At 39.1% G+C, this 23,725-nt stretch overlaps 1 protein-coding gene and 1 long non-coding RNA gene across 2 annotated transcripts in view; both read left to right on the plus strand.

Annotated features, from left to right (window-relative positions):
* LOC101740043 (cell adhesion molecule Dscam2) overlaps positions 1 to 23,725 on the plus strand; it is a 197,110-nt gene that overhangs the window by 45,848 nt on the left and 127,537 nt on the right. Inside the window, exon 4 of the mRNA XM_021353633.3 lies at positions 8,633 to 8,664. Coding sequence (XP_021209308.1) covers positions 8,633 to 8,664 — 32 coding nt within the window. The remainder of the gene's footprint in view (positions 1 to 8,632; positions 8,665 to 23,725) is intronic.
* On the plus strand, positions 12,472 to 16,212 carry LOC134201582 (uncharacterized). Its single transcript, XR_009976929.1, has 2 exons — positions 12,472 to 12,766; positions 15,860 to 16,212. It is a non-coding gene; the product is annotated as an uncharacterized LOC134201582 (long non-coding RNA).

Below are 23,725 nucleotides of genomic sequence, written 5' to 3' on the forward strand. Positions count from 1 at the left end.
ATTTTTTTTTATCGCCCTTGTAGGCAGACGAGCTTACGGCCCACCTGATGGTGAGTGGTTACCGTCGCCCATGGACTTCAGCAATGCCAGAGGCAGAGCCAAGCCGCTGCCTACCGAACTGTAAACACATTAAGAACTGTAAACACATGTAGAGTAATAAATCAGTACTGAAAGGAATAAATATTTTTTCTTTTTTATTGCCGTATAGATAGACGAGCATACGGCCCACCTGATGTTAAGTGGTTACCGTCGCTCATGGACATCAGCAATGCCAGGGGCACAGCCAAGCCGCTGCCTACCGTTAAACTACGTTGGACTGCTTGTTCGATACCACTCTTGAAGAGGCAATATGTTTTCCTCTACCTGTTGGCGAGGAAGAGGAGGCAAGCAGTGGTGTACAGACGAAATGAATATTTTATTTTTCCTTCCAAATTATATTTGAAATAACGGCCGTGACAATATACAGGTACATAGGTGTTGTGCGTAAGGTTGCTGCGAGAGAAGTGTCGGTGCGGATTCAGTAGTGCTCGTTGACCGATTTCTTTTTTTTTGGTAGTTTTTGTGCGCATAGACATGTGCGCATAGACATGCCCCCGGCCTTGGAAGCTGACAGACTGCAGGGTCGCTTTCAATGTTAATCATACTTCAACTGGAAGCGGACATATCTTAGAAAATGCCCTCTTCATGGTTCCTGTGGCAGTGCGGATTTCGGCAACTCTTGACACGCCGTCTTGGCCAGGTAGGACCGATGTGATTCTGCCAAGAGTCCACTTGAGTGGCGGAGAGTTGGTGTCCTTGATTACCACTAACGTATTCAGTTTCAGGTCTGAGTGGTTGGACTTCCATTTTGTTCTGGTCTGCATCTCGCTGACGTACTCCTTGGACCAGCGGTTCCAAAAATGTTGGCGTATTTGTTCGACTCGCTGGTACCGGGTCAGACTGGACAGTTGTCTCTCTTGCAGGTCAGCGCAAACAGGTGCAGTCAGCGGACGACCAACTAGAAAATGAGCCGGGCAAAGAGGGGAGAGGTCGTGTGGATGTGAGGAAAGAGGGGTGAGAGGTCGGGAGTTCATTATAGCCTCTATTTGAGCCAGTGACGTACTTAACTCTTCAAAGGTTAAATGCGCATTACCTAACACACGCCGGAGGTGATATTTACAGCTCCTTACTCCGGCTTCCCATAATCCACCAAAATGAGGCGCGTAAGGGGGAATAAATTTAAAAGTAATATTTTGACTAGTGGCATAATCAACAATATCTTCTGAACAGTTTGATAAAAATTTTGTAAATTCGTTCATGAGCCCTACAAAGCATTTTCAATTATCAGAATAAATTATTGAAGGTTTTGAACGCCTAGAGATAAATCTTTTAATGCTAGACAGTAAGCATCCGTAGTGAGATCGCTAACCAGCTCCAAGTGCACAGCGCGAGTGGTAAAACATACAAATAAACAAATGTAAGCTTTGACAGTTTTAGCTCCTTTGCCTTTTCTATTCAATATGAGCACTGGACCGGCGTAGTCTACACCACAGTGTATGAACGGATAGCCTGGATGCAACCGTTCGGGAGGTAAATCGCCCATGATAGGTTGTGGCGTTTTGCCTCGCAATCGTGCACACAACACACAGTCGTGGAATACCTTCCGGGCTAAGTTGCGTCCCCCTAGTGGCCACCAATTTTCTCTCAATGTGTAAAGCAATAACTGTGGTGCAGCGTGTAGAAGTTTGTTATGTTCACAACGAAAAAGTATGACGGTAAAATGATGTTTGCATGAAATTAAAATTGGATGTTTTTTATTGTAATTGAATTCTAGTGAATTATTGAGCCGACCCCCAACTCGAATAATTTGATTTTAATCTATAAATAAATTTAAATTTGACAATTTATGTTTACTACGTAACGCTTTGTTATTAGTCAAGAAATCGTAAACATCGCTAAATGATTCTTGTTGAACTAAGTGAATTAAAAAATTGAATGATTGTTCAAATTCATTTGCACTCACGGGCCCTGTCCGTGAGTCATTCGCATGGTGTTTGTTATATGCAACGCGCTTCAAACGGGCAACCGCACGAATCAGTCTAGTTAAATTAGAAAATCTTTCAAAGGGAAACTTATATGGTTTATTGTTATTAGAAATTACGTGAACGAATATTTTTAACTTTTAGCACTCAATAAAGCACCACATAATTCCAATCGGGGAATATTGACTGGTTTGATAGGTGCTACTTTACCCTTTGAACACAAAACTTTAACACTAATCGTAAAGTCTGTATGTATAGTTCGAATGTATGCGCAAGCGCCGTAGCCCAACTGCGAGGCATCGCTAAATATATGTAGTTCTAAGTAACTAGGGTTGGAGCCAATAACGAGTCGCGGCGATCGTAAAGTGTTCAGAATCGAAAGCGATTTTTCGAATTGGTTCCAAGACGTTAATATGTCGCTGGGAACGGGTTCATCCCAGTCTAGTTTGTGTAACCACATTTTTTGTAATAATATTTTCCCCATCATTATAAAAGGACTAAGTAGACCAAGTGGATCAAATATTTGAGAGACACTAGAAAGTATAAAACGCTTAGTAATTTTTTTATTATCACTTTTGAACTGAGTGTGATAATACAGTTCATCGGTGAAATTATTCCAACCTAGGCCTAGTGTACGACAGTTAACGTTTTCACCCAATGATAGATCTATGTTATTTTGATTTATGTTAATATTATTTAAGTTGCAGTCATTCGCATTAAAGTTGAATGTCCACTTGCGCAGTGGAAAACAACCAGATTCTAGGATTTTCTTTGTTTCGTGACACAAACGTAAAATATGTTCTATGAAATCGGACCCTGTGATCATGTCATCAACGTAAAAATCATTATTTATGATCCATTGAACAGTTGAGGTGCTGTGATTACGAAGAACGCCGTGATGCGGCATGATATAATGTGGCGTACCGTCTAAGTCTACACGAGTCATGTGCCCTAGACTGCAGTACTCGTTCATGAATTCTGTGTACATTTTTTTAAATAAAGGGTTGCGCTGTATTCTTTTTTCAAGTGATAAAAATTGTTGTTCAGCTATCGTGTATGTATCACCTAAAATGTCTGGAGAACGTTTGAGAGGTATTTTGACGCAAAATCTACCATCAGCTGTTCGCCTCGTATTTTTGATGAAATGCTCTTCGCATGCAATCTCATCATCGCTTAATAAATTAGCCTTTGGTAGCTCCTCAAGTTCCCAAAACATCCTTAATTGATTGTCGATAGCTTGTGTAAAATTGCAATGAATTAAATTGTCGCATTTTAAATTATTAGAGTGCATAAGTCCCGAAATAATCCACCCTAACTTTGTATTTTGAAGGAAAGGTCCATTTTGCAAGCGCATCCTTCCTTCACTTAACAAGTCCCAAAACATGTCCGCACCGATTAAAATATCTATTTGTTGACTTTCATTAAAGTGCGCATCGGCTAACTGAATGTTGTTAGGTAATTGTAAAAGTTCGCTTTGTATAGAAACGGGTGGCAACGAAGAAGTTATCTCGGGCAGCACGAAGCATTGTAAGCGCGTAATAAAAGTGCCAGCTATCGCGTTTATTTCAACTTCACATGATTGCGCACTGTGAGTTATAGAATTTCCGACACCTTTGATGTGAGTAGTGGACTGTATGGTAGGAATGCTAAGTAAATCGCATAATCGCTTTGTGATGAAACATCGCTCGCTTCCACAATCGAGCAGAGCGCGCGCGATGTGACGTTTACCGTCGTTGGATACAATCTCCACCTGAGCCGTTGACAATAATACAAGATTCACACTAGTTAATTGCTCGCTTCGTATATCTAAGTGTGAAGTATGCGCGTATGTATAACTTGCAACGGCGTTCGCATCGGAGGAGTTGTTTACGCTTAGAGAAACCGGTTTGTTATCGCTAGAAATGGTCGCGGCAGCGGCGACCGATTGATCCGTATGAATCATTGTGTGATGCCGTTTATTACATTTACGACATGAACCGAACCTGCAGTTTGATACTGAATGTCCTGTTCGTAAACAATTAGGACACAAGTTATTGTCCTGAACGAATTTCAGTTTTTTTTGTAAATTAAAGTCAATAAAAGATTGACAAGTGTATAGTGGATGATAATTATTGCATATTAAGCAAGCGCGTGTTTTTTTATATTGTTGTTGTGAACTATTTGTAGTGAGTGATACTGGAGACACATGGCAGTGGACCTTTGACGTAGGCACTTGTTTATTCGCTTTATTGTTAGTGCTATGTGTAACCAATAATGTTTCTAACATGTCTGCCCTATTTTTGAGAAAAGTTATTAAATTATCAACCTTAACTGCCGGTGTAGTTTGTTTGGAAGTGTCGCCACTGCTTACGGCGGGAATGGAACTTCGGTATTGCTCCCATTCTCGTTCGGTGGTGCTATCCAATTTACAAACTACCATATATATGATGAGTGTATCCCACGATTCTACCGGTTCGTTAAGTAGTTTTAAAGCGCGTAAGTTTTTCAAGATAGTGTCTATTAATTTGCGAATATGAGTAGGTGACTCTTTAACTAGATTTTGAATAGAAAATAGGGCTTTAACATGATTGTGAACTAGCAACCTAGTGTTGTTGTACCTGTTGCAAATTAAATCCCATGCTACTGTGTAATTATTAGAGGAGAATTCCAAAGAATCAATAACCAATGCCGCAACGCTTTTTAATGAAGATTTTAGGTAATGAAACTTTTGGATTGGAGTAATATCCGCATTGTTGTGTACTAAAGAGAGAAAGGTGTCCCTGTACTCCAGCCAGTGCTCATATGATCCATCAAAGGTAGGCATAGCTATGGTGGGTAGTTTTACAGCGTGTGAGCCTGGATGTGAGCTTGGAGCAACCTCACTAGATGAAAGTAAGCTTTTAGCTTGAGCTATAATGGTGTAGTAAGCACTTTCAAAACCTTCGCGTAATTCCAGTTGTTGGAAAAGGTCATGATCGTTGACTGATAGTTCAATCTCGCTTTGTATTTCACTGAACTCATCAAACATTTTAGAAGCCGTCGAAAGCCGTAATTCTAATTCTGCGCGTTTATTTGTACATGAAACTAGTGAATTCTGATCCAAGCTATTAATTTGTTTCGTTAAAACTGTTAATCTGCCTCTAATAATACCTCTTTTTTTAATTAAAATGGATAGAGGGTCATTGTTTTTCGAATTTGGACTTTTGGGAGATTTTTCTGGAATCATTAATTTCTCGGTGCTCATTTTGGTGGGTGATAGAAAAACACGGAGTACTTACGGTTTTCGTTCTAGGTAAACTACGTGTAGTAAGTTCTGCACGGTAGGTAGCCACGACAAAATGGCGACCCGTAGACGCAATTAACACTGGAATCTGCAGATAGAACGCTATTAGCACAGGTAAGCAATGAGGATGGGAAGGAAACTAGTGGCCGTCTTACCGAAATACACCGTTTGCGATGCTGATCACTCTGTTCTCTGGCGGTTGGAAGCTGATCCGTCTTCGTATGGTGGATGAAATTATTCGGCTCGATGGACCAATGTTGGCGAGGAAGAGGAGGCAAGCAGTGGTGTACAGACGAAATGAATATTTTATTTTTCCTTCCAAATTATATTTGAAATAACGGCCGTGACAATATACAGGTACATAGGTGTTGTGCGTGAGGTTGCTGCGAGAGAAGTGTCGGTGCGGATTCAGTAGTGCTCGTTGACCGATTTCTTTTTTTTTGGTAGTTTTTGTGCGCATAGACATGTGCGCATAGACACTACCTATTACCTGATAGCTTAAGGGGCTATTTCAGCTAAGTGTAATTGGGTAGTTTAACTTTCCGTGTGTTTACTTACCCATCTACACGTTCAATTCAACCTGAGAGAATTTCCTAACACTAGCCCTAGCAAGAGAATAGGAGAATCTACTACTGGATCGGAATAGCGACACATGGAGAAGATCCGGCGAGAAACTCAGTGCATTGTGTCTATGAGAAACAGGCAAGCCATTAACTGATTATATTTACTAATTAAAAACCACTTAAAAAACACCTACATAAACACCTACACACCACAGACATAAACCTAAATGAAAGAGAGAGTTAGAAATATAATCGCAAACAAAATCCTAAATGAATAAGAGAGTGAGAAATATAATCGCAAACAAAAGCCTAAATGAAAGAGAGAGTTAGAAATATAATCGCAAACAAAATTCTAAATGAAAGAGAGAGTGAGAAATATAATCGCAAACAAAAGCCTAAATGAAAGAGAGAGTTAGAAATATAATCGCAAACAAAATTCTAAATGAAAGAGAGAGTGAGATTATACTATATTACACACCAAAGCACAATTAACATTGTAAAATAGTCAACAGGCGAGTATAATAATACAAGAGGAGATCTTATGATCGGATCATATGATTTCTAATAATTGTAAATAGACATGCTTTAACAAAAAGCGACTTCAATTAGAAAAAAAAAAAGATATTCCAAAACAAATTAATATACACTAAAAATAATAATCATCGAAATCGGTTGGCGTGATATTGAGTTATTCATCCATTTGTCGCGTATGTACTTAATGCAAATTTAAGACTTATATGGTTTTCTCATGGATACCATTATCAGAACTGGACTAAATGGGACCACACGGGAAGCGTTCGATTTATCCAGTCAAAGTTATGAGGTCATAAACATTAAAAAAACACATACAGTCGATTTGAGAGCCTCCACGTTTTTTGAAGTCTGTTTAAAACTATATATTTCATACAACTATTTTTATCTTATTTTATCAACTATTATTAAAGTAATATAGAGTAACGTAATGAATAGAATATCGGTGATCACTTAACACCAGGCACGCCATTAGTTCACTACCCCTGTAGCAAAAAAGAATAATAAAAAATATTATGCGTCCATTAAAAATAAATCCATCACGCGAATATCGTTCTCAAATCGACGAAATATTGTCCAAAAAAACATTATGCGTCAATTACAAAAAAAAAGAACGGTTGTCTGTAAAGTCGGTTTACTTGTATCTATAGCAAATTGTCCACGCGGATTCATCACTCACTCAAGTAGGAGAGAGACAGATGTCGAACGCTGCCGAACGCGGAGGCCGATTGTGCCTCTTTGTCGCTCGTTGCGCGCTCTCGCTTGCACTTCAAGCCTTAAATGGAACGCCTCAGAGCGAGATAACGCCGCATGAGTCATGTTTTTTCGTACGTGCAGCTTGCTCCATCGAATTATAAGACGTTGTCACGTCAAAAACCCTCACTCGAAAACCGTTTTCAAGTTGACAAAATATAGCAAAAAAAATATCTTTAATTTTCTGCTTGAAATAAAATAATACCCCGTACATACTTAGTAAACGTACTTAATACATATGTGGCATTTCAAAGTATTCGGATGAGTTTGAAAATGGAAATTAATTAATTTATTTTATGACCTAAACACTTTTGCATGGGACGGTACAGTGTAAGCCGATTAGGAAAAGTTGAGAATTGAAACCTGTTACCGTCTCACAGATTTTATTCAGAAGTACATTGCCATTATTACTTTGTATAGGCTTTGAAACGTCTTTAAGAACGAGGCAGTGATCAGAGTCCGTGGATACGATAATGCTTCCGCTTTAATACGTTATCTTAGATATATATGCATCTCTTTCCTGTGATAGACCAAATCGAACTTACGGATTCCGCACGATAGAGAAGACTAACTGTTTCTAAGCTCACCGCAAAGTAGACACGGACGAGTTGTATAAGACTGGTGGTAGGACATCTTGTGAGTCAACACGGGTAGGTACCACCGCCCTGCCTATTTCTGCCGTGAAGCAGTAATGCGTTTCGGTCTGAAGGGTGGGGCAGCGTCGTAACTATACTAAAACCTTAGAATTCATATTTCAAGGTGGGTGGCTGCATTTACGCTGTGGATGTCTATGGGCCCCGCTAACCACATAACACCAAGTGTGCTGTGAGCTCGACCACCCGTATATGCAAAAAAAATAAGACTTATTTCGCAATAATGAAGGTGTGGATGCAATCTTCAAACCGCACCGATACTTTGGTTTATAAAGGTGAGGCAGTGGACGAGACATTGGAGGATGAGGTTCAAAAAAATCCAAGGCAAAATAATTGGTCTTGGATCCAGCAATAAACTTTGAAGATAACAGGGAGCTTAGGAATTAAGATTGCAACTTACAACCTCTCCTAAATTTAAGATAAGGACTATCCGAGTTTTGTATATTTGGGCCGCAAAGCAACCATGCGTCTGGTTTGAAGACGGGCCAATGGTCGATGCATTCCGATTTGTGTCTCAAAGGACAAGGCACTTTATGGCCCGTTAGCTCGTCTGAGACAGGTAACAAAGCAAAACGGAATATTACTACTTCGGACAAATGGTAGATGATTGGCAATGATAGTAGGTTGGTAAATTCAGGGTCGCTAACAAATCTTCTAATTCAAACTGGTTGACTATTAATTACCATTATACACAGGATATGTGAATACTATGTAGGTGGACCAACAAAAAATATTGCATAATTATATGGTTTGTGTAATTATCATTTTTTATAAGATATTTTTCAATGTAGAGTTGCTTTGGAATGCCTAGTAACAGACACGTGTAAAAGTATACTTTTTTTGTTTCAGAACCAAAACCGAGGGCAACGGTTATGAAAATGGTAAGTAAATATTAATTAGATCTAACTTAGCTTAACCAAATTAGCTAGTATGCAATAAACGATATTATGTGCTATAGCCCCAGAAATTTATTGTACCACCCTTTTTTTTTTTTTTTTTTTTTTCGGGTAGAGGGCCGAACCTCCTACGAGGTCCCCGCGCAAAAGGGGCGCGCGGGGTATGTGAGACTCAACGATCTGCAGGTGTTGAGAGCAGATCGCGGGCCCAAGGATTTTAGGACCCACCCACTAAACGACTCCCCTGCACTCTTACACCCGACGTCCGATCCTCTCCGAGGTCAGAACCCGGATGAGGTAGGGGGGGTTACCGCGGTCAACACTACAACCAGACGGCGCGGCTCACCCCAAGGACGCCCAGCCGACGGAGCCTTCGAGGCGAATCGAAGGCTCTGAAACGTCGGCCGTCTCGGTACGGCAGCCCGTCAGGCCGCCCAGACAGTGCCGCTGGTGTCCCGGAATACCCCGCTGGACCAGAACCAGCCTGCCGGGTCGGGACGCGATACACCGCCAACCGGTCGCTCTTTCGTAACTCCTTGGCAGCGCGCTAGAGTGCTGGTAGCGCGCCGCGCGGCCTCTCCCCCTCAGGTCGCCCCTTGACCTTCACCGGGGGGAAGCCGCCATCTACAGGGGCCGGAGTCGGGCAAAGGCCCTTCTCCGGCCCCCGGCTCGGCGGCGACGGATAGGTGCGGAGAGGGATGAGCTCTCCCTCTCTCGTTCCGCCGCCTCCTTCTGCGAGATGGTGTACTCGCAGAAGTCGAGCATCGCCTTCCAGGACTCATCGCTGCCGAGCATCGTGGCCACGACGGTCGGCAGCGATAAGTTCGGTCCTATTTGCGAGACAAGGACACGGCGTTGCTCCAGCCATGCGGGGCAATATGCGAGCGTATGCTCGACCGTGTCCTCGTCGCAGTCACAGTGGTGACACTCCATCGTCGGTTCCCTCCGGGCGATGCGATGCAGGTACCGGCCAAAACACCCATGGCCGGTAAGCATCTGTGTCAACCGGAAGGTGAGACGCCCTTGGTCACGGTTCGCCCGTTCCGCGAGGACCGGGCGCACCGCCTCGACGGTCCGGAGACCGGCCGACGGGTTCGCCAAGCGGCGAGACCACGCCTCCAGCACAGACCGCCGAGATTGGAGCCTCCGCGCTCTAATCGCTCCTTCTCCGGGACGTGGTTCCCCCCTGTCGCGAAGGTCACATCGCCACGCATAATCGGCTGCGAGCGCCTCCGCCTCCAGGTCCCAGGGAGGCGTCCCGGCGAGAACGCACGCCGCCTCGAAGGAGACGGTGCGGTATCCACGGTTATTGTACCACCCTGCCAATTTCTGCCGTGAAGCAGTAATGGGTTTCGACTTGAAGGGTGGGGCAGCCGTTGTAACTGTACTTGAGACCGTAGAACTTATATCTCAAGGTGGGTGGCGCATTACGTTGTAGATGTCTATGGGCTCCATTAACCACTTAACACTAGGTGGGCTGTGAGCTCGTCTACCCATCTAAAACATAAAAAAAAATTGAAAACTTCGACTTTATTAATAACTCATGATGGGTGAAGACTTATTTGCTTGATTCCGTAACCACTTTATTGTCAGATGCGGGGGTCAATACATCGGCCTACCTTTGTCTGCCTCATAATCACTCCTTCAGAACTCGTGGCAAGACGCTTTCACACATAAACTGAAAATTACTTGAAGTTAAGCAACTCCCGCTAGCTAGTAAATATTAAAGTCGTCTCCAGACCAAAAACAATATCAGCGATAATATGACAAAGATATATTAAATGAATAACGCTCTCGGGGAGTCATTATGCTCAGGAAAAATAACCCCAATTTCTCGCGTGATCTCTTCACGAGGGTAAATTTGCATTTCAACGTCTCGAGCCCGTCTCCTCAGGGAACTGCATAAATCTGGTTTTATCCGGTTCGCGCCGGATTCAGGCGGATCGTAACCGGCTGCGGCGCGGGTGTAATCAAGGAGTTTGCCGGATAACTTTTTTACTTTGCTGTTTTGTTTGGGAATTTTCTTAAAATGATATTTCGCGCGTTTGGAGATCTTGATCTCTTTTACAATCTGAGAGTATTTGAATTTCAATGTCTCGATGTTGTAATTATTCAGGTTTTAGTATTTTTGTTTTCCTCGGCGATAAAATGTGCGAAAAAAGTCTTCAAATGCTGAATAGATAACAAAGTAATGCCTTAATTATTTAGTTATATACAGTAAGTAATAAGTGTTTGAAGTCGTCGTAGCCTAACGGATAAGACGTCCGGTGCATTCGTGTTGAGCGATGCACCGGTGTTCGAATCTCAGGCGGGTACCAATTTTTCTAATGAAATACGTACTCAACAAATGTTCACGATTGATTTCCACGGTGAAGGAATAACATCGTGTAATAAAAATGAAACCCGCAAAATTACAATTTGCGTAATTACTGGTGGTCTGAACTCTTGTGAGTCCGCGCGGGTGGGTATCACCACCCTGCCTATTTCTGCCGTGAAGCAGTAATGCGTTTCGGTTTGAAGGGTGGGGCAGCCGTTGTAACTATACTTGAGACCTTAGAACTTATATCTCAAGGTGGGTGGCGCATTTATGTTGTGGATGTCTATGGGCTCCAGTAACCACTTAACACCAGGTGGGCTGAGAGCTCGTCCATCCATCTAAGAAACAATAAAAAAAAAGGGCGAATTATTTATTGTATTGTAACACTATGCCATATACGTTATAGGCAATCCCCACTTTCAAACTGAAATACGATTAAAATAGATTAGAATGGTAATCGCCCATGCGGACTCACCATATTATGGCGATCTCAAAATACTAGTGCATTGATTCCTTTATAGCCTATTCTTCGGTTTTCATAGACCCGCATATCGCATTGACCCAGACGGTCACAGCTTTTACAATCGGCATTGATTTAAACAAAATTGTTGTGAATATAATTACTATTTTAATTCATGAAAACATTTATTGCTAACGAATTTAAGAAACTAAATTAAACATTTCTTTCATACCAATCGTAGTAATTTTTTATAATTATTTGAAAATGTCATCGCTTTTCAAGGTGTTGACATCATCAGTGGTATAAAGAGAGTGAAGCCGTTGCCTCATATTTTTTTAACCCGTGATACTGTCATTAATGTCACCAGAGGATTTAATAAACAATTTATTATTTCTTTTTACGAACTAAGTACAACGTCTTTGTAAGCACATTTGGGCCGTTTTCCAATTACAGCACAAGAGCGCATTATGCGGCATAATACTCAACTAAGCTTAAGCATAATTCGGCATTGTGCGTCACTGAGTCGCATTATGCTCTGTAATTAACCATTACTTAATGGTAGTTTTCTAATTAATTGGTAAATTGTAATTGGAAAACGGCCTTGGATTGTTTTACACCGAGTTGATAGAAGACTAGGTCTTAACAGCGCTAAGGTCATGAGTGCATGTTTTACAATGTTTTAATTAGAAATTAGAAAAGGTTAATACAATTGTCAATACAAAAGTCGAAACAAAAGTGACATTTGAATCGTATGCAGATAAAATAAATAGGCTAAAGTATCTGTTTCGATAAATCCAACCAATTGAGGACAAACAAATACAAACAAATTTGATTAAAGATATTGGTCATTAAAGATTCGTTTTCATCAAAAATTGTTTTCCTGTAATCAACTAGCCTGTTACACGAAATAGCTTTTCAATCAAAGAAATTAAATGAAAAAACATGATTAATTTTCATTACATTGAGAGTAGGTAGAGTATAAATTGAAATTAATTTTTAGTGCTGTCATACTATAAAGAGTAATATTATTAAACAAGATTAAAATAAAACTTAATATTAACATCATTATCTGTCTTAAGTATATTAATATACAATTCCAGTACTCCTATAAATAACAAAATAGTAAATATAATTAAAACTATTACGATTCAATCGTCCTTTACCGCAAAAACGGTAAAGCATTCTAAAATTCTAAATGTCATTAATGTCAAAACTGTCATGTCTTTTTGATATGACATGACATTTATTAGACATTCATATTATTAATTCAACAATTATTACTGTATTCCTTGTTAAATTTGAATTTCACGGTATGTTTTCATGAGGTATTCTTTTTTATTTTTCCATCTTGTATTCCAAGATTGTATTCCATCTTCGAGCCGATGAATTGTCGATGCTGTACGCCATTATTGTCACAGGCATCAGGCCATAAATTAGATAGTTTAAGTTATTTTCAATGTTTTTGATGTGGCAGTACTTTTTTAAATAAATAATTAAAAGGATTGTGTGGTTTTATGAAACCACGGTAAAAGTGAAACTTTTTTTCACATTATAGACATTTAACTCTGACAAACAACATTTACATTAAACACTGACAAAAACAAACAAAATAGCGTGGAGCACTGTCATAAATGAGTAATAGTCTATACATTACACGGTCAGCTGCTGCGAACTATATAGGCGCCGCCATATTGGTCTTAACTGCTCTGACGAGCGCCTTCCACTTTATCCCTACTCAGCGGCCGACCGTCACGCGACATGCAACACACAGACGAAAAAGTTTGAGACGATGTATATGTTGAGATAAAAGGTTCACTTTAAATAAATGATATAATGACATTAGAAACGCGAGATTGCATCGTAAAAGTATCTTTAAATGTTTCCATTCATCGGCTTATGCGATACTAACCAGTAAAGACAGGCTGGTGCTACATAATAGCTGACAGTACATGGCTAAAATTATTAGAACGATTAGAGATACTCCTGCAGCTGAACTGGTCTTCCAACGTTATCCAAATGCATCTCTACTTAAGCCTGGCAATAAGTTCTGAAGCATTCCCATTACCAAACCCGAACATCGGCTTACAGCGAAATTTATCTACAATTGCACTGTACCGGTTTTATCCGGTTCAGAGCCGGATTTTGGCGGCGCAAACCGGCACTGCGCCAATCAACGTAGGATAATCCGTTGTTAGTTAGGATAAGCTTTTTAATTTACCCGTTTTTATATACGAATTTCGTGTGTAATGGGCTCGTTATGTGGCTGTTTATATATTGTTGAGGTTTTGTGATAAAAATGAAGGGTTTTAATTGAAAAAAAAATCCCTGGAAAATAAGGGTCAAATTTAAATGCGTAATAACCAATTTCAGTCCTTTCCTATTGGAAATTTTTATTTATTGCTTAGATGGGTGGACGGGCCCACAGCCCACCTGGTGTTAAGTGGTTACCGGAGCCCATAGACATCAACAACGTAAATGCCGCCACCTACCTCGAGATATGAGCTCTAAGGTCTCAGTTTTTACAATACAACGGCTGCCCCACTCTTCAAACCGAAACGCATTACTGATTCCCAGAAAAAATAGGCAGGGTGGTCAAATAGACCGGTTTCAAGGAGTGACACGATCCTTAGAAAAATCGATAAAATAAATTTTCAGGGATTCTCTTTTTTTTTTATTTGTTTGAAAATTTCGCTTATTTGTTCGTCGCAAAATCATTAACTACAACTATTGACATGTTATTTTTTAATGATTGAAGTAGGTATTTAAATACGATATTCACTTCACTAATAGCACCCACATGATAAAAAAATGCATAATAAAAATCAAAACCTTTTTTGCGTAAATACTGTAAATTTGAGACATAGACCTCACGTCTCAAGGCAGGTGGCGGCACTCAGGTCTATGAGCTCCAGTGACTGCTAAACGTCAAGTGAGCTTTTAACTTTCTGATGTAATAAATAAACTAGATGATGACCGTTTTTTTTTATAACGCCATCTTGTTGTGTCTTTAAAGCGGTTAGTTGCCCTCAATTAAGAAAAACAGTCTTATTATTCGCCAATAGATGTCGGGAAGAGTTGATTATTGAAAACACGAATGAAACAACATTTTCTGAAAATAAATCGTAGCTAGATCGATTTATCGCCCCCGAAATCCCCTGTATACTAAATTTTATGAAAATTGTTGGAGCCGTTTCCGAGATTCAGATTATACCTATATATAATTATATGTACAAGAATTGCTCGTTTAAAGGTATAAGATAAAACATTCGTCGCTACAATATTTTTCAAACTCGCGATACTTCAATATTAAAGTTTTTAAACAGACTTTATAATATTAATTTTAGCGATAATGTTCCGATACAGTCGCTTTTAATTTAGTTTTAAGTGTCAAATTTCAAAGTAAAAAAATTATTGCCTTTGTAGGCAGATCGTATGGTGTTACCGTCTCTCATGGACGCCAGCAATGTAGGGTGCACAGCCAAATCGTTGTCTACCATTATAAAAATACTATCATCTATATACGTGAAGCAAAAACTTTGTATCCCTTTTTACGAAAATTGCGCGGACGGAGGAGTATGAAATTATGCACGCTTATAGAGAATATAGAGAAGAAGTGCACAATGCTAAAAATTTTTTAAAATAATGCATAACAGATACATTAAATCAATAAAGAAAACATTACACACACTATATACCATGTATTTGACGCACACACGCATGCATACTATTTATTGTCAATCTTTTGTTCTTGACGTCTGTTGTCAAATTGAGATTAAATATTGTTTGTCTTTGTTAATATTTTTTATAGTGTAGTCTTGGCAAAATTTGTGGTTATAGAAGTATAAAATACAATCATAATAGTGTACAAACTTACAATTCCAATTAATTATAGTCGAATTTCGACTACTGCGGGACCTCTAGTAAGTATTAACGTATCTATACTTATTACTTATAACATTATATAGCTGAAGAGTTTGTTTGTTTGAACGCGATAATCTCAGAAACTACTGGTCCGAATTGAAAAATTTTTTCAGTGTTAGATAACCCATTTATCGAGAAAGGCTATATATAGGCTATATAACATTACGCTAAGACCATTGCAAGCGGAGCACCAATAAAGAATGTTTCAAAATCGTTGTTTTTTTTTCTTCTGAGAGCTTCCGCTGCGTGCACTGCGGAAACGGTTAAAGTTTCGCTAAAATAATGTAGGAGAGCATTGTTCCCCTATAAAAGATCTAAAAAAGTCCACGACAGCATATGTCTATATGTTAAGGTTGGCTCTCTATAACGTTTTTTATGCTAACCATATGTGTTCTAAAATAAAGCATTACTTGTGAACTATTCCACGCGGACGAAGTCGCGGGCAAAAGCTAGTAATTTATAAAAACTTACATTCTTTTCAGAAATCAGATCCAGAGCACCCTATACATAGCCACAAATTCTAGATTCCTTGCGTCCCTTCAGGCAGCCACACATAAATCCCTTTGTCTCAACGTCCTATTTCACGGCAGCGGTTTGCTTATCTGTCAGTTATGTCAGATGTAAATCACGGTCCCATTCGTCTATGTGTATTATCTATGTAGCACACATTCTTGTCCGTCTCACTATATAGTATATAGTAACATAATTTATTCAATTCATAAGATTTACTTCATGTTTTTTTATCGGTCACAAAATCCTGATTAAATTGTTGTTATGATTATTATTATTATTTTTAAATTCATATATTTCAGATAAAATATAAATTCTTATTTAATTATCTAATTTAATTTGTTTGTAAGGACACAGTAACAAAACAAAAGAACAACATACACACATATAGTTACACGCCATAAAAACACGTCATTACGTATCCTCCCGATCCATTAACGGTGCTTTTAGGTACCACAAGCACCGTCACTGTCCTCGCCGAGCCCGTCGGTTGCGACGAAGGGCTCGACAGCAGCGATTCCAGATATAAAGTCTGATAACTGTTCGCCTTGAATATTGTTAAATATATTTTGTGTGATGAGTGGTTACCAACCCTCGTAACGCAGAAGGCTAAATCGCATATTCTGCTCGCAGAGATTTTCAAACTTCAGTTGAACTCTTTTCGTGTATATCAATAAACTTTTTACTGGTGGTAGGACCTCTTGTGTGTCTGCACGGGTAGGTACAACCGCCCGGCCCATTTCTGCCGTGAAGCAGTAATGCGTTTCGGTTTGAAGGGTGGGGCAGCCGCTGTAACTATACTGAAACCTTAGAACTTATATCTCAAGGTGGGTGTCGCATTAACGTTGTAGATGTCTATGGGCTCGAGTAATCACTTAACATCAGGTGAGCTGTGAGCTCGTCCACCCATCTAAGCAATAAAAAAATAAAAAAAATTGTGTTATAAATATCTGTAATCAAATCACCCACAATAATCTAATCCCAAACTAGGAATCTTTGTACTGCGGGAACTGAAGACTGAGATACTTAGTTATACCTATATACGTTTAAATATATACCGACATAGGTATAAAGACCCAAACAATGAGCAAACCTGACTCCAAATAAGAAGGTTGCGTCTTCAGATCACTTGGGGGTCATCAGCCTGGAATTCAACGACAAATGGAAGATACACCAACAAATGGGTCAAATTGCTCGACAGACCGACGGCCCAAATGTTCGGAACTTATATATACCTTTACTAGCTGGCCCGTCAAACGTTGTTTTGCCATATAAATTATTTCTAGGAAAGATAAATAATCTAGATACCGACTGCAGCGCCATCTGCCAGGCTTATTTGTAAATCTAAACCATTCTCGAATTCACTTGGAGGTACACAGAAAATTTCATTAATATCTGTCCAGCCGTTTAGGAGGAATTCAGTGACAAACACACGCACAGAAGAAATATATATAAAGACTAGCTGACCCGGCAGACTTCGTAGTGCCTCAATCGATAATTAAAAGCCCTAAATTTTTGTATAGAAAAACTTCAAACAAACAAAAAGAATCCGTCTGACGGGGGACACATCAAAGGAAAAACAAAATTGTAATTTTTTATTTAATTCCGAGCATTTTCGTATTTTTATCTACCTTTTAAACCTTCTCTGGACTTCCACAAATAATTCAAGACCAAAATTCGCCAAATCGGTCCAGCCGTTCTCGAGTTTTAGCGAGACTAACGAATAGCAATTCATTTTTATATATACAGATATGTAAATATGTGCAATATTATCATTTGAAAATGTCGTTAGCGAAATTCAGGCACCTGTCAAATGTGTTCTATGATGATTACGGCCACAGATTTAATCAGAACAAACTTATTCATGACACGAATGTTTAATAATAGTAAAATATAAGTTAAGGGCGCTATATACTGCGTCATTGAGTCATTCAGACAGAGAAACACTTCGCTTGATTTTAAAAGTCGCCAAAATGATAGATAATGTATACAATCTCATGTTTCAAACGTGAAATTTTGTTGCCTACTATGAGCTATATCTCAATGAGCTTATAAAGCAGCAAAAACCCCGACTGACGAACAAAACTAAAACAGTGAATCTAATCTGACAATTGAGTGAACTTTATTGCTTTAGATCTGTGTGTAAGTATTTAAGGTTCTGAAGGAATAATAAGCAAGCGTTTATAAATACGCTTTTATTAGCTTCAGACGTATGTGTGTTAGTATGTAACGGAATCTTTGAAGTCGTCGTGGCCTAAAGGATAAGACGTCCGGTGCATTCGTGTTGAAGCGATGCATCGGTGTTCGAATCCCGCAGGCGGGTACCAATTTTTCTAATGAAATACGTACTCAACAAATGTTCACGATTGACTTCCACGGTGAAGGAATAACATCGTGTAATAAAAACCAAACCCGCAAAATTATAATTTGCGTAATCACTGGTGGTAGGACCTCTTGTGAGTCCGCACGGGTAGGTACCACCACCCCGCCTATTTCCGCCGTGAAGCAGTAATGCGTTTCGGTTCGAAGGGTGGGGTAGCCGTTGTAACTATACTGAGACCTTAGAACTTATATCTCGAGGTGGGTGGCGCATTTACGTTGTAGATGTCTATGGGCTCCAGTAACCACTTAACACCAGGTGGGCTGTGAGCTCGTCCGTCCATCTAAGCAATAAAAAAAAAAAAAAAAAAAAAAAAAAACATGATTTTGACCCCCTTCAAAACTTCGGATTAACTCGAAATTTGGTATAATTATTAAGGACCGATGACAATTCAATATTTAAAAAAAATATTGAAAAAATAAAAATGGGTGAAAAATTTAAATTCATCTCAAAAATGTGAATGTGAAAAATAAATAATAGTTTAAAAGAACTAACAACATACGCTTTTATAGCAAATCCAACTAAAAAATAGAAATCATGGTATAATGCATGGTATCAGTAGCTATAAATATTTTATGCACAGATATGAGTAAAAGGGTTATTTCGATATTATCAATAAATAAATGTAAATGTATCAATAAATGTAAATGTCGCTACCCATAATAAAATATTTTTTTCTTACACTATTTTTAATTAAGTTGGGTGGCGGCATTTACGTTATAGATGTCTATGGGCTCCGGTAACCACTTAAGATCAAGCGGGCCGTGAGCTCGTCCACATATCCAAGCTATAAATAATTCAAATTTATTAAAATTACTTTCTATTTTTTAGTTGGATTTTCTATAAAACCCTAATTTGTTAGTTTTTTTTAAACTATTATTTATTTTAAACTATGATTATTGGTTAACAATACCTAAATAGGAAGTCCGTTTAAATAAAATTACTATCTGAAACGGTAGAACATAATTAAGTAGTTTATATGTTAAGCTTAATAATGTTAACATAAATATGCCGTCATTCCCTAACTGCAATTTATTACACAGCACTTGGTCCAAACTTTGGTCCGAGTATTTGGCCAAATTGCCAAATATCAGGAATTGTTACCTTTGCCCGGTAAGAATAATAAATTCTAGGCTTACTGTACACGAACAGATGGCGAGGGTCTAACTAATCTCGTTTTAGTCAATGCGTACAAAATGCAGTCAACTGGTTGCGATATAACATCTTGAAATCAGAGGCATAAGGTTGAATCTTCTTTCCGCAGAATCGTTTTAAACGGACTCATGTGTATCTTGCGTCTTCTTGGGATCTCAACTTCAAGGATATTTATTATTGACAATGCTGAAGGAGAGATACAACCACAAGACTTATTTTTGTCGCGGAAGCAACATGCAGCGCGCTTTGAAGGGTGTTTGGACTAGTGCACAGCCTACCTAATGTTAAGAGGTTACCCGAGCCCATAGACATCTACAACGTAAATGTCGCCACCCACCTTGAGATATGAGTTCTAAAATCTCTGTTTTTATAGTACAACAACTGTCCCCACCCTTCAAACCGAAATGCATTACTGCTTCACGGCAGAAAAAGGCAGGAACGTGATACCTACTCATGCGGACCCACAAGAGATCCCACACCAGTAATTGATTTAAATAATATAACCACCACCACCACCACCAGTAAAAATAACTTTACTACTTGAACTCTTAAATATTCAATGAGGTTTTAAAATAAAATAAAACATGCCTCAAATTTAATGATGCATTTCGAACACATCGTTCTTCACACCTTAAAATAAAGTTGAATTTCGGGGAGCAAATCGTTAATCTTTGAACGCTAATGGTGTACACATTATGCGTTGTTGTGAAGATAAATTGTGCTTTACGACGAAAGCTCATTACTAATAGGCTTAAAGTTTAAGTGGCAGCATTACTAGAGGAGCTTTGCTGCGTTGGAACTTTGAAATGAGTTCGTAGCCTATGAGTTCACTACGCCATATTATTATGTGCCTACATATTTCTGTCACATGAGAGTTTGTATTGTATTGTTCTGAAAGTCATATGAACTGATTGTTTTCAAAGCTCGAGCTGCGACAATATTGATAAATTTTAACTTCTAATTGTAAGGAGCAGGAGGAGTTGTAGTAGGCAGCGGCTTGGCTTTGCCCCTGGCATTGCTGAAGTCCATGGGCGACGGTAACCACCCACCATCAGGTGGGCCGTATACTCGTCTGCCTTGGTCATCGCTTCCTAGGATACTTCGGCAAGATCAGGAGTATACTCATGCCGTTGCTCCATAAATTAGGAATATTTGTACCTACAGACAGACCAGTTTGGTTTTTAAGTGTATAACAAAATTGCCCATAACTGAACTTGTAACGCGCTTGTGAAAACGCATTGGAGTCAATTTCTGCCGTGAAGCAGTAATGCATTTCGGTTTGAAGGGTGGGGCAGCCGTTGTAACTGTGCAGAGACCTTAGAACTTATATCTCAAGGTGGGTAGCGCATTTACGTTGTAGATGTCTATGGGCTCCAGTAACCACTTAGCACCAGGTGGGCTGTGATCTCGTCACATATCTAAGTAATAAAAAAAAAGATTCGTCACAAACACGAAAATGGTTTCAGTCAAGTTAAGCTTTTATAAGAAATAATTTAGATCACTTCCTTACTCCACTTTCTACTACTCCCATAGTTTTTTTTTAGTTAGATTATTTAAAAGGACCCCCAACAAACATTCTAAATCCTTACCTATAATCAAATTTATACACATATACGTGTATGTGTGTGTGTGTCTGAACCCAGCTGCAACGGGAGATTCGGGCGTCTAAATCGGATTGCATTTCCCTAATTCCTGGCTGCAACGTGTAATATCAGCGACGGATTATCATAAATTACACAAGTAATTAATTACTGTTATAACACAACTAGCGACCCGCCCTCGTTTCGCTTCGGAAGCTGTAATTTATTATTGATTTCTCCACTATTTAATGGATGTTATTATACATATAAACCAACCTCTTCAACTACTCTATCTATTAAAAAAAAACGCATCAAAATCCGTAGCGTAGTTTTAAAGATTTAAGCATACATAGGAACAGAGAGATATAGGGACAGAGAAAATGACTTTGTTTTATACTATGTAGTGATACAGCATTCACATTTGACTGACTTTTTGGTGCGGTGGTTAGCGCCCCTGACTATTGCGCTGAGGGTCGTGGGTTCGATTCCCACATCCGACAAACATTGTGTGATGAGCAGATTTGTTTGCTCTTTGTCTGTGCGTTTATTATTTACTCGCGGCCCGCTCCGGCTCCGCTCGGGTCTTTAACAAAAATGACAACGATATTTGACGTTGTTTTTTTTTTATATAAAAGAACACTTATTGCGGCATAACTATAATAGTTAGACATGTCATGCTGTCGCGACACTTTTTGTAAATAATAATGTGTTCTACAAAGTCGTAGTATATAATTTTATTCTATCATCAATAGTTTTCGCAGGGCACGCGATGTAAAGAAAAAATTAGGTAATTTTTTACACCTTGGGCTACATTATTGGAGTTTATCCCTAACTTTTCATGTTTTATCCCAAATTTTTAAAAAAATATATTATATCCTATGTCACTCGGGAATAATGTAGCTTCCAAACAGTGAAATAATTTTTCAAATCGGTTCAGTAGTTTCGAGAATCGAAATCTCATACGTATTGTAATTGCTATTGGTTTACATAAATACCAATAAATGATTTTGCGACCGAAATAGATAGATGATCGTACGCACGCATGCTCACAATATGAAATACGTCGTAAAACTTCACATGCCAAAACGATTTACACTTGGTTCAGCTGTAAGTCAAAGTTCAAGACGAGTTCCACATGTGTTCCACTTCGAGAGAGAGAGAGGGAGAGAGAGAGAGAGAGAGAGAGAGAGAGAGAGAGGGAGAACACACTTTGTTGCAAAAAAAAAAAACAGTCAAAAAGCAGACGCTTTGAGGTCTTACCTTTAAATGCGTTTCTTGGCTTAGTTATACGCTACACCTTTAATATAAAGGAAATCGAAGTCAGACACTCTGGCTTCATGAGAACACATCGCAACACGATCACGAACAGTAACTTTGAAGTTTGATTTGTCATCATTTAAATTGAGTATACTAATGTTTTGAAAAAAACCGAATTATTACATTTCCTTAGTTAAAAGAGGCAGATGAATTCCAGGCCTACTAAATGTTGAAGTTTTTTTTATTTTTTTATTGCTTAGATGGGTGGACGAGCTCACAGTCCACCTGGCGTTAAGTGGGTACTGGAGCCCATAGACATCTACAACGTAAATGCGCCACCCACCCTGAGATACAAGTTCTAAGGTCTCGGTATAGTTACAACGGCTGCCCCGCCCGTCCAACCGCAACGCATTACTGCTACACGGCAGAAATAGACAGGGTGGTGGTACCTACCCGTGCGGACTCACAAGAGGTCCTACCACCAGTAAAGAAAATATTGTAGAAGCTATATTAAACGTATGTTTATGCTTTTAGTTCTCCATAGCGCGTTATGCATATGCAACACCGGGACAGTGTATAAAGGCATACGTAATGAGATCTTTTCACTTCTCGCTGTAAGGCAAGATGTTTATTCATATTCATACGGTGACTTTGATTAATACGAAGACTTATTTTTTATACTTGCAGTCTTGTAGTAAGCACGTTTTTTTATTGCTTATGTGTGTGGACGAGCTCACGGCCCGCTTGGTGTTAAGTGGTTACCGGAAAATATTGTATATAGTAAATAATATTTATCTTTACTATGGCGCCGCCCGCCACTGGAGTAGAGTTCATCCATATTATCTAGAACCAGCGTTCATCCACAGTGCCTTTCCAGAGATATTTTTTCTTCATTTATTTATAACTTCTTATACTAGAAAGTATAAAGGCGGACTTAATGCCACAGGCATTCTCTAACAGTCTACCTTAGTGGAGTGCAGAGATGAAGCTTGGTAGGTGTAGTGTGAAGGTGATATTACTTAAACATATGTGTATATATAACATACATAATATTTGTAGATACAAATACTCGTACTTAAATAAATACATATACATAAATATATACATATACATATCAAAAATATATACATATAAAAACATATATAAACAAATATTATCAATTAGATGACTCCGCTAACTCTCTGAGAAACAGTTCTCGAACCTTCGTCTTAAGCGCCACGCTTATTTTTTGCCACGTACCATCCGGCTTTGGAATGAACTCCCCTCTACGGTGTTTCCCGAGCGCTACGACATGTCCTTCTTCAAACGAGGCTTGCGGAGAGTACATTACGGCAGGCACTGGCTTGACTCTACCACTGGTATTGCTGATGTCCATGAGCGACGGTACCCACTTAACATCAGTTGGGTCGTATGCTTGTTTTCCACAAGGGCATTAAAAATAATAATAATAATAATAAGCTCAATTT

Source organism: Bombyx mori, chromosome 28 (genome assembly GCF_030269925.1).
Source record: "Bombyx mori chromosome 28, ASM3026992v2".
Lineage (NCBI taxonomy): Eukaryota > Metazoa > Arthropoda > Insecta > Lepidoptera > Bombycidae > Bombyx > Bombyx mori.